The 12018-nt window shown below is 41.4% G+C and overlaps 2 protein-coding genes across 11 annotated transcripts in view; one reads left to right on the top strand and one right to left on the bottom strand.

Annotated features, from left to right (window-relative positions):
- ZRANB3 (zinc finger RANBP2-type containing 3) overlaps positions 1–6002 on the bottom strand; it is a 50922-nt gene extending 44920 nt beyond the window's left edge. The window contains exons 1-3 of one of the 3 annotated variants that reach the window (XM_048483365.1): positions 5869–5923; positions 3242–3278; positions 946–1107 (exon numbers count right to left, since the gene is read on the bottom strand). In XM_048483365.1, coding sequence (XP_048339322.1) covers positions 946–1100 — 155 coding nt within the window. In that variant the 5' untranslated portion in view covers positions 1101–1107; positions 3242–3278; positions 5869–5923. Of the gene's footprint in view, positions 1–945; positions 1108–3241; positions 3279–4017; positions 4037–5868 lie in introns of those variants that run through there. The other 2 variants (XM_048483366.1, XM_048483367.1) reach the window with 2 other exon arrangements.
- Positions 6003–7780: 1778 nt separating this feature from the next.
- The window catches only part of R3HDM1 (R3H domain containing 1), a 111870-nt gene continuing 107632 nt past the window's right edge, over positions 7781–12018 (top strand). For all 8 annotated transcript variants that reach the window (XM_048483250.1, XM_048483247.1, XM_048483249.1 and 5 more), the window contains exon 1: positions 7781–7936. The gene's annotated coding sequence lies outside the window, so the exon portion shown is untranslated. The remainder of the gene's footprint in view (positions 7937–12018) is intronic.

Here is a 12018-nt window from a genome sequence, read left to right as displayed (position 1 = left end):
AAGTGGCAATGGAAGGCCACATGGAAGGCCACATCCTTCAAATTGGCTCAGTGAAGAAGCTGGATAGAAGCAGGAACCACCCTACTACTATAAAACACTTTGATATTAGATTTTTTCACTCAGTAACTTTGCAGTCTACAGAACATACTGTTAACTCGGAAAAAAGTGCAATAGTATTGTTCCCACATAAGTCAGCCATAACTGGTCCAATGTTGGCTCGTGCTACACAGTTTTAGGAACCTACCTGAGCGGATTGAAGATACCATGTGTGGAAAAAAGCAAGCAGAAAGGGACTTTCCTGCCAAACTCCTCTCACTACAGTACACAAAACCTTCTGAGATTCTCCAAGGACCTTCACAAACAGCATAGGGAATAAACTGAGGTGTGCAGTGGGAATCAGAAGTTAGCAAAAACAAAATCACCCCTCCTCCATCAATAGAAGCAGTGTTCCTTTGAAATGTTATGCTGGGAGATGAACACTTTTGGATACAAACGTTTGTCCTTTCTGTCAGGGATGAGTGTTCTTGCTATTAATTCTATTGATATGAACATCGGATTACACAGCTGGTTATGAAAATTACTGGTACCCCAATCCTAAATATTTGTGGAACCATAATTCTCTGAATTGCCAACACAATATTTATGTCCTGCTAAAGTAATTTTCACCCCCTGCCAACCCATAACTAGTGTTTTCATTGTCTAAGAACACTTCCATAGACATAAGAAGCCTTTGGATTCAACGGCAACTATTTGGGTTACAAACATCATACACTCGGAGCTTCTAGACATTCAGAGCAAGCATTCAGAGAATATTTCAGAACGTTGCATTTAAATAAGTCTTTGTGATGGCATAAGCAGTAGGGCAAGCTTTTTTCCTTCACAGAAATGGACTGACAATTTCTATATGCCCCATTTCTAAATGCCCCATGTTTAAGTCAGTTTTACCTGCCATTTTTCTCCAATGCGAATGTGATTCCTTTCTTCTGAAAAGGGAGAAGTCTCTCTTTTAGTTTTCTAGGTAGAAAAGATAGTTCTTCACCAACATCAGAATTTGAACAAGATGTTCCATCTGTAGGAGTCTCTTGGATGACACTTGCCATGTTTAGCCTAAGAAAAATTAGGAAGTGATTCATTACTTTAGAGTTTAACCCTCAATATTCCTCAGTGTTTTCATGATAATAAACTACATTTTGAAATTAATGTCATTAAATTCCCTACAACAGGGTTTCAAACAATTTTGTTCTTGATTATTAATATTTACAATACAATCTCAACTGTTGGTGACTGTCAACAGTCCACAGAACTAACCCTTGGGTTTTTGTAGATTGGAGCCATACCAGTGATATCCCTCAAGCCTACTTTATATTAGCCTTTCTCAAACTTCTTCTAGTCAGGGAATCCTTTAAAACAAGAACTGCTAAACATAAGAACTACTGATCCTCGGAGGACTCTCGCTCCAACTTGTTGCTGCATCACTCACTGATCTGAGCATACCCCCTGATTATAAAGAGGCAAGCCCAGAGCAACATGTAATCATAACCTGCAGCTTCTTCTGAGGGGAGGTTATTTGGCAGCACATCTACACAATTCAGTAACACCTGTTGAAGGCTATTATAAAGGATGCAGAATAGTAAACTTACAAAATTCAGCAGGCAATTTCTCTGTACATGGAGGCTTTGGGCTTACAAGCCAGCAACTTTTGCTCAGTCCAAAGACTGGAAATAACTGCTTTATGTATTACCATGCACTAAGTATTGGGGATACTAGAAAAGACTCCAGGTAAGCCTCTTTCATAATTTTTTTATTTTATTTTTCGATTAATAGCCCGCCCTCCCCCGCAGGGCTCAGGGCGGTGAACAGCAACAATATAAAACATAAAACATCAATAATAAACAACATAAACACATCAGACAGCATAAAACCAAAATAACAATAGATGGCAACATCCCACCCCCTTCTGTGTCCATGGGAGGCCACTAGTGATGAAATTAACTCAAGTCAAACTTGGCTGGCCAGATGTAAAAGCCTAGCGGAGAAGGCCTCCATCTTACGGGGCCCTGGTAAAAAACAATTTAAAAACCCCATGAAATCCTGATCTCACTGGGGAGCCTGATTCCAATTCAGGGTTTGAGGCCGCCAGGGCCATAAAGGTCCTGGCCCTCGTAGTATCCAGCCTGATGTCTTTTGGGGCAGGTAAGCCCATTCCATAATGTATTATAAAATAACAGGAAAAGGAAAGTCAACTGAAAGATCTTAACTGATTAGTAGTTAAACAGATTATATTACCAATATTTTAATGAACCACCTTCAGGAATAAGGTAATGTTATTTTGTTGAAATAGCTCATCATTTTTACATTAAGAAATGACACCATTATTTGCATCAAATTTGCAAGGCGAACTGGATTGGTGTTCTGAGACAACAGTTACTCACTTATCTAATCTGCTGATTAACTGGTACTCCTCACATGATTTTAAACAGATGGCAGAGTTAAGAGATGATAATCTCTTGTTCATAGAATTATAGGTTGGAACCAAGAGTTTACAGAAGGGTAGATTGATCTTAACCAAGGCAATTGAAATAACCAGTTTAACTTCCCAGTTTCTATACTTCCTGAGCAAGCCTGTATAGTAATTGGTTTCACTGCATTTGACAAAGAACGCTTTGACTCATGAAAGCTTACGATGGAATAGATGTTGGTCTTTTCAGATGTCACTAGATTTCTGCTTTAAACATTGGCTTGTACTAAATTGAGCCTCCATAATTCCCCAGAGCATATCTCAAAAACAGGGCCACACAAGCCCTCTTGACATTTGCAATGCAGAGTTCATATCTCCTTAGAGACTGGAGTACAACTGAAATAAAATATTTCAATTTTGCTTTTTCTTTATACATGTCTGCATTCAGCAAGATCAGTTGCTTGAAAGCTAAAAGGCCCACAATTATATAAAAGTAACAGTTGATATTTAATAGGCAGAATGATATTTCTTCAAGAATGGAAATTAAATGCCAATAATTCTTGGTTAACAAAAGACAAATTTGTACCAAATGGGCTACAGATGAAACTTGGAAAAAAGCCTCCCACTGGAGTGCAAATTTTACTATAAAATAGCATAACAAGTCACATAACAAAGTAAGTAAATTGGTATAAACTTAAATACAGCCAAAAGCATCCATGCATATAAGGATAAACAATAATATATGAAAGAATAAGATAGTTGGAATCTAGATCCTGTGCTGACCTCGTGAAAACAACTTCAAGGCTTATTCTGAAAAGGACTGCAAACAACATTTAACAACATAGATAAGGAAGTCCACAAGGAAACCACGGTCCCCAAAATAAAATAGTTATACTTACAGATTGAATAGTACCTAAAAATCATAATTATGGTACTGATAAGGATAATCTACCAAAAAAGAATTATTTAATTACAATCAGTTACAATCATGTATGATCATGTATGAGTCATCACACCTGTTCCTCAATTATGCCTATAAATGATGTTGCAGTTTTTTTCCTTCAAGAACTTTTGCAAGTTAATCAAGCAGAGCACAGTCCTACTTTGGTATTTTGTCTCCTTTCTTTGTATATTCTTTTTTGACTGTATGGCTTTCTTATTCATGATTTAATTGTAGCTGATTGTAATTATACAGTAGACTTCATCCAACTTCATTGTTTTTTCAATTGAAGAAATAGCTTCATGGAGAATGGTTGGATCCATCCCACTATATAGAGACATCCACATATCTGGGATTGATTTGTGGCAGGACCCAAGATTCTTTCTGAGTCCAATAGGCAGATTTGGCTCTGGGAAAGTAGCATGGAGCATTAGTTCTCATGTACATTTGAAAAATATTCACGGGTATTCAATTAACAAATGGCAGAAACAGTAAAATGAAGTAAGGCAATGGTAGCAAAAGTATGGAATGTGTTTTACAATGTTTATAATATAATTCAATCAGTCCTTACTGGGAATGGTACATTGGTCAACTGACCAGTCAGTTATTATCAACTGACCTAGGTCAAATGTTCCATGAAGGCAATGATGCAGCTATAGAGATACTTTATCCTTCCTCCATTCATTTATCAGTGTCATTTGCCAGGACAGCACAAAAGAGGGCAGTTTCCTCCCTGTGCAGTAAGCATGCAAAAGTGTAGCAAGGCAAAAATGTCCTATAGGGTTCCTGAAGCAGGAATACGAGCTGCCATCAGCAGCAAAGATTAATGCTTAGAGCCACCCATGGAAATTCATTGAACTGTAAATTCATTGCTTTTTTTTTTGCAAGTTGCTTTAAGTAAGATGGTTCTAAACTCCTGTGATGGGGCAGAATTTATGGAAGCTGAGTTCTCCCACTTTCCCCTTCTCATAGCAATTCTATGAGTCTGCTGCAGAGAAGCCCCAAAATAATGCCTCATGCAACAATCACTCTTTGGAGTTTTCAAGTTACCCAGAGTTGGCTTTGCAGCTCATGAGGGAGTTTTGCCCCATTCTCTTTTCTTAGCATCTGCCTTCTACACAGGGTACGCAGCATGTTACTCCATAGGATGACCCTGATTTCAGTTTTACAGGGAATATCGGGCAACTTGGGGAAGGACAAGGAGGGAAAGGACTGGTTCAACCAACTCCCTCCACTTGCAGTAGCATGGATCTTGCCCATCACTTCACAATAGTTAGCATTTTTTGTGTAACCAGTGCAAATATTAAACATGCTGGTGATTGAAATATCTTGCCTGTTGCCCTAATAAAGTTCCTGCTTTAAAAATGCTTGACTAGGTTAGTTGGCTGGGTTTTTTAAAAAACTGGTCAAATACTGTCCTAGTTCCTGTAATACATGACTTTAGAACTCATAGAGGTATCTGCTGCTACTAAGCTAGTGGAGCACAGAAGGCTGTTTCCTCTGTACCCTGCAGAGGGCAAATGAACAGTCACCAATATCTTCAAATATTTGACCAAAGCAAACAACCAGTTATTTTATATGTGAGAAAATAAGCTTTTCTGTAACAAAGCACGCAAAAAGAAAAACCTAAATTACCCCACCCAAATATCTGGGAACATAAAATAATGGTGTACAGATTTACAGCAGGGCTAAAAGTTTAATCAGTAGATTAATAATTATTAATCGCTATTAATTAAGTAGTCAACACTGAGTAGGTTTAAAACCTAGGCACCACAGAACTCTTTTTTTAGGTTTTTACACTCCCTCAGCCTAACATGCCTATTCAACCACAGCGTTGTGGCTATAAATCCATACTAAGAGTCTTCAAATCATGTTCAGAACAATCTTAAATACACTTTCCCAGGAGTAAGCCACAAGGAGGGCACAAGATTGCCAACTGTGGCTTGGAAAATTCCTGGAGTTTTGGGGGTAGCCCCTAGCGAATGAGCTAAGCAGTTATGTGATGCCACAAGCCTACACTCCAAAACTGCTATTTTCTTCATCGGTGAATCGGTCTCTGTAATGTGGAGCTCAGCTGTAACTTCAGGAGTACTCCCAAGACTCACCTTGAAGGAGACCTGCTTTGTTCGGCACAATAGCCAGCTCCGTGCCAAGTTCAGGTGAATTCCATGCAACATATTTATAACGAGTTGCAATAGTTATATATGAACTCGTTTTCAAAACGAATTCATTTATAACGATACGATTGCAGCTTGTTATAAATACGTTGTGCGGAAATAAGTTACACCTTTCCATGCGCACTAAAGTCAATGGGACTCAAGAGATACAACAAGCCTGTTGAGAACTGCACATTGCAACTCCTGAATTTTAACCCAGCTAAATCCGACTAAGGTCCACTGGCTAAACACTGGCACAAATAACAGCTAAACACACAAGTCATCCCCGGTTGTCTCTCACTCGCAACAATCACCTCTCAGCAGTGACTCCTTCGGCTGCGGTGGCGGCCACACTTTTCGCGCTCACCGCTCCGGAAGTGACCTCTAAAATAAGAGCAGCGCTCCCAGTCACTTACAAATGACGGCCGGCATGTTTGTTTGTCCCCCCCCTCCCCCGAACATGGTGGAGCTTGCACGCGTTTAAATGCATTCCTCTGCTTCCTCTTCCCCCAGTATTTTTTTTTTTCCTACGGTCCTACTTCCACCTTCTTGTGCCCTCCTTGGGGCTTACTCCTGGGAAAGTGTATTTAAGATTGTACTGAACTCTCCAAGTGTCGGAGAAGGGCAGCAGCAAAACATCCGCCCCGCACCCTTTTCCTGCAAACCAAAGAAGCTTCAGGGCATCAATTCGCGCCCTCGTGCACTAATAAGATGTAGTTATGCACAGCCTCCCCGGAGTCAACCCACCCGGAAAGGAGCTGTCATTCTACTCCTCCACCCCACCCGCCTTCGGAGATGTAAAAGTACTGAAAACGAAGGTGAACCCACGACCATTTTACATTGCTGAAGGGGGGGAAATGGAGTGCATAATTGAGTGTGGGACTATCAATATTGGGCATGGAAGTGGTATTTGGGATAGGGAAGCGCGACACCGTTTATTTTGGGTGTTATGTGAACATATAGCGAGGTCTTGGTAGGTAGCTAACACGCATCTGGACACTCTTTTCCACGGACGTTTGTGAATGAATGGGCGGTTCAGATCCTTCTTAGGTAAAAAAATATGGGTGGCCTACGAAGCCAACAACAAAAGGCTTTGCAGAGTGCGCCTGTTTAGCGTGTGCCTTGAGTTGGAATATATAGAATATGGTACATGGAAAGGAAAGACAATAAGCATGGATGCTCTGAAGAAGAGCGACTCTGACAGTTATCACGTATTAGGGTGCAGCAGGACGTAGCGCAGCAGAGATCAAGGACGAACTCGAAATTAGGAGCAAGAGGGCGACGATTTTAGGAGAGTGCAGCATTGAACAGCATAGTCAAAAGTTCTGAGAAATGCAAGGAGACCTGCTGCTCAAGCAAACGTGCATAGGATCGCAACCTGATTTAGTGTACCCCTTTTGAAGACGCGTAAGGGGGCCCTGTGAATGCATGATAAAACGTTCCAAGGAGCTGTGGCTTATTAGAAGAGATATCTGCAGATGGTGAAAAATGATGCCGATGCTGGGCACCCGAATTATCTCACTGAAAGAGGAGTTACAAGACGTTTCTGCCAAAAGATTTATTGTGGGGGAGGTGGGATTTTCCGAGCCATGATAACGTTATAAATATAAAAACAGGGCGGTGTAAATGATATCATTGGAAGAGTACTAGAAGCACTTGTGAACAGGTATCAAGGAAGGTTCTGAGATGATACTACAAATCCCAGGATCCCTGTTAAATTAAGTTGCAGTATTTTTCAAACGTTTTTTGGGATTTGTAGTTCTTTTTTCTCAGATCTTTATTTCCAACATCAATAATTGCCCATGACATGTGCCTCGAGATGTGCTCAAAAAACAGCCAAAAGAAGGATCTATGCCATTTTGGCATACTTATATTAGTGCTGAGAACCGTCAGTCACGTCAAGGCTATAACGTCACTGGTCGCTTTCACATCAGTAGGCGGAGATTCCGCATGCCGGTCTTTTAAGTCCCGCTCGAGTTCCTCTATTGGTAGCCGCTTACCATCGCTCAACAGAGCGGCGTTTTACGATTGGTGCGCGCAACCTCGCTTGGGCGTTTTTTTCTTGCGTGAGCCCGAACGTTCCCGGGGAGAGACGGAGAGGGCGGGCAACGTCGACGCTTTGGGCTTGGAATGGCTGGGCGGGCTGTCAGTCATGAATATGGCGTGTCGCGATTCGCTGGTAGGACGTGCAGAGGGTGGTTCTCTATTCCACCCGCGACAGCAGCAGGAGGAGCCGGAGCCGCTGTTGGGGGGTTGGTGATGGGGTTAATTCCCCCGCGTGCGTGAAGCCCCCTCAGCGAGCCGCCCTTGCCATCGCTTCCTTTTTCCTCTTCCCTCTCCCCTCCCCTAAGCCCACCCGCTCGTCAGGCTCGCGCCACTGCGGTAAGTTGCCCCCATCCTGGCTCATTATTATAAATAACCCCCTTCCCTCCTGTATCCTCAGCTCGCGCTTTGGAACCTTGGCCCGCTCTGTGCAAGGGACGCGCACGCGGCCGGTGTGCTTTAGCCCCGCCGCTCCGAGTCTCCCTGGGCCTGCATCGGACGGAAGTGCGTGCCTGCCTCGTGGACGCAATTGGTGCAGTTACGCCCCCGGGCCTTGCAGGGATGGGGGAAAGTGACCGTCCCTGGGTAGGGGTGCTGAACATAGGGGTGGGTGCACCCATGGCTCTGCCCTCAACAGGATCGTTTTTGCCTCGGTACATGAGCATATGTAAATATATACATGTAGAGAAACTGTGGGTATCCATATCCTACATGTAAGATATGTGTATACATGTCAGCCATAAAGTCTAGCTGGATATAAAATATGTGAGTTTCGTATTTCAGTGCCTTTCAACACCCCTTTTAATGGGGGGCTCATTGAAATGTGCTGTTTTTGACCTTTCAAAGTGCTTAATAGCTTTGATCCTGAGTAGCTAAAGGACTTCTCTAGGGAATAAATCTTAACTAAAGTTTGGTTGCCTAAGGCCAAAATTACTGCTTCTTCTGGCCACTTCTCCCACACTTGTTTAATATTCTCTCCAGGTGTTGTTACCCCAGTCCTAAGGACCTTCTAGCCTGATATGAAGACTTACCTATTCCAGAGGGCACGAGTTGCTTAATGTGGTTATCTGTACTTAATGTTGTGAGGGTGGTGGGAAGAACCAAATAAGCTCTTATTTATTGTTTTAGTGATTTCTGATGGTATGCTGTTTGATTTCAAAATTTATTGTGAAGTTCCTGGGGACTAGTTGTGACTGAAATGCTGTTTAAAAATACACAAAAGAAATACTGTGGCAAATGCATATTTTTCCAGACAGAGATTGTAACCTCAGGGCAGGGAAAGAAATTCCTGCCCACACATAGATGTAAGTACCGGTACTTATATATTTTCCCTTTCTCTTGTTATATAGCTATCATGGCTCCCTGTAATCTGTTGAAAAGAAAGGGCTGCTTTTCCCACCCATACAAAGTCATAGATGTCAGTGCATTCCCATGAGAGCTGCAGTTAGTAACTAGCATTCTTTCCCTATGAATGGAACTGAAGAGGTGGTTCCATGTGCAATGCCAGTATAAGATATTGTTATTCTTATCTGATTATTATTTGTGTGATATATGGATGCAGGTGCTTTTGAATATTCTGTCTGTTCCAAAGAACACCTGGCACTCCAAAACCCTGAAGTCCTATGTTGAAACTACCAGTGAAAAGTATAGAGGGTGGGACATGTTACTTTGCCATGGTCTGTGCTGTGCAGGAAGTGGTCATCTTGCAAATTTAGTTACACTTCTGAAGAATAAGTTTATCTGAAATTTTATTCTCCAAGGATCGTTTGGTAATCCCCATAAGACTTTAATGGTGGTGTGGGTGAAGACAAGCACCCAAAGACTGTTTCCATTTATGTCTTAAAAGCATTAACTTACACTGGTGAAGGAAGGTCCGACGCTACAGATTATGGCTGGCAAAAAGTTGACTGTTTCCCCTGCTGTGTGTATGCTGCTACATAACCTGATGTATGTATGCTGCTACATTGCCTTCACTGCCATAAAGGACACTATAATACCAAAGTGTTATCTGTGGTTGTGTGGCATGGTTTACTCCTTGAGACCCTGTGATATGTTCTATTGTTGAAGACTTTCATGGCCAGAATCAACTGGCTGTTGTGAGTTTTCCAGGCTATGTAGCCATGGTTTGCAAAAGCTACCAGACCCTGGCCACACAGCCTGGAAAACTCACAACAGCTACTTTAGATATGTTGTTGGTTCTAAAGAATGAGAAATACAACTGTGACAAAAGACTGCAGGAGTAGGGTAAAACCAGCATAGATGTTTAACCAGAGTTCCCTTAGCTCTCTCTGGTTTGCATCATTTAGTTTTACATTGTACCTTTTTATAAAGCAGCTTGGTTCAACAAAAAATGATCTCTCTAAGTACGTTGAGTATATTTACTGCAAGCCTAAGCAGAGTTAAGCCATTATAAGCTCACTGACTTCAATAGATTTAGAAGGATGTGACTGCTTGGGAATGAACTGTTGTTTTATGTATATATATTTCTCTGTGTATAATCTTCTAAGCCAGCGTGGTTTAGTGGTCAAGAGAGATTTGATTCCCCAGTCCTCCAAGTGAAGCTTGCTGGATGACTGGGCCAGTCAGAGTTCTCTCAGAACTCTCTCAGCTCATATGCAATAGCAAACTACTCTGAACATCTCTTGCCTTGAAAATCCTACAGGGTTAAGTTGGTTGTGACTTGATGACACATACGCATTGAGCTATCAGTACCACCATTATTTACATTTTGCTTCTAGTGATACAGGATTGGATAGATGAGAGTAAAACAAAGTGTAAAATCAAGGGAACTCCCTGGTGTTGGAAGACATGACCAGAAGGAAGTGTTTTTGTAGTCTGTATTGAAAACCGTGAAGGGTTGCCTTAAGTTGGCGATGACTTGATGGCACTTTACACTCACAGCTTCTAAAATATACAGGGAAGTGTTTTCTTGTCTTTATTATATTCTTAGAACCTGAAAATAAAAATACGAGTTTGTTACATGCACTTTTACTCGTTGGACTTGTAGTCAATGTGTTGTTTTGTCTAGAAACTGAGCTATCCAGAAGGCCTCTTTTCTAGGACTGTATTATCATAGAGTTTGGGAAGCCAGAGTTTTTGGGAGCCTGTTGAGAGGGTCTTCTGATTGCAAATTTCTAAGGAGACTTAAACCTTGGTAAAACATGGAATTATCACCTAGATGTGAGGTTGGGATGGAATAGCAGTTGATAATGTTATTTGTCCTTTCCGTGTGAAAGAGAAATGGATATGAAATATTTGTACTGGTCAGCAGTGTGAAAGAGAAATGGATAAGAAATGTTCAAATGGCTACAGGTTCTCTATTTTTGATCTTACACTGATGGAATAGCTAAGTTAGATTAGGGAACTCTTGATGGTCCCAGATGTTTGGTGGCATATTTGGTATCGACCATGTATGTTACAAGATTCCATATTTGAAACGTACTTGAAGTACTTCTTGTAGCTGCGTTGACATCTTGGGTGGACGGACTTGGATAGGAACATGTTCTGTATCCCTCCCAAATATATTTTTCTAGCTAAATGCCTGTCCCGTTCTGGGGATTTTCTCAAAACTGCAAGGGTTTTTTTTAGTAAGGGTTTGTTTAGTTGTTACAATGCTGAGTTCGTTTAAAAATATCCTTTACAAATGATTCTAAAAATAACGCTCAATGAGGGCACGAAGCAATGAGGCTAGTTAGGAGACTTTAAAGATTAGGTTTAGAAATTGCATGGCATACAGGTGTGGTGTTTGTTTGGTTTTGCCTGGGTTTTGTCTCCCTCTCTTTTTAAATGCCACTGCTGTCAGTTAGAGTTGAGACCAGTAGCACCTTGGACACAAACAAGATTTTTGGGAGTACAAGCTTTTGAGAGTCAAAGGTCCCTCCATCAGATTGCTGTGTTGCTCACTGCAAAACAGCTGGCCAGTATGGTTTTGCTTTGCCAGTATGCTGTTCTTCCTGTTTGTAGTTGTGTCTGGCACTGGGTGAACTGAAGTCCAGATGGAACAGGGCATGAGCTACATCATTGTCCACTTTTAGCAGCTTTTCCCTTATGACATTTAGTTTTAAAATGCAGCTCAGTGTAATGGCTGCGAGCAAAAAGCTCTTTAGTTTTATCTAGAAAAGGCAAGAGGCAAGTAACCACTTACCGGTAGATATATTTAACAATTCACTCCTATGCAGAATTACTCTAGTATAAGCTCATTCCTTTCAAGAGAGCTTAGGCTAGAGGAACTCTGTATAGGGTAGCACTGTGAAGATGATGGTTTTGTTTATTTTAGAAGAGGAGGGGTTTGACTTCATTTGTGGTAAAGCTCAGTGCTACTAGTAAGTACATGTTGTTGGTTTTTCCTGTCCGTAGTTTTCTAGCCAGCTGATTCTTGGGATGCATTCAGTCTGCTTGAAATAGTTCATCAAGCTTTCATA

This window comes from Sphaerodactylus townsendi, linkage group LG02 (assembly GCF_021028975.2).
Source record: "Sphaerodactylus townsendi isolate TG3544 linkage group LG02, MPM_Stown_v2.3, whole genome shotgun sequence".
In the NCBI taxonomy this organism is placed as follows: domain Eukaryota; kingdom Metazoa; phylum Chordata; class Lepidosauria; order Squamata; family Sphaerodactylidae; genus Sphaerodactylus; species Sphaerodactylus townsendi.
The sequence above is the reverse complement of the archived record's forward strand: the minus strand, read 5'-3'. Positions and strand labels throughout refer to the sequence as shown.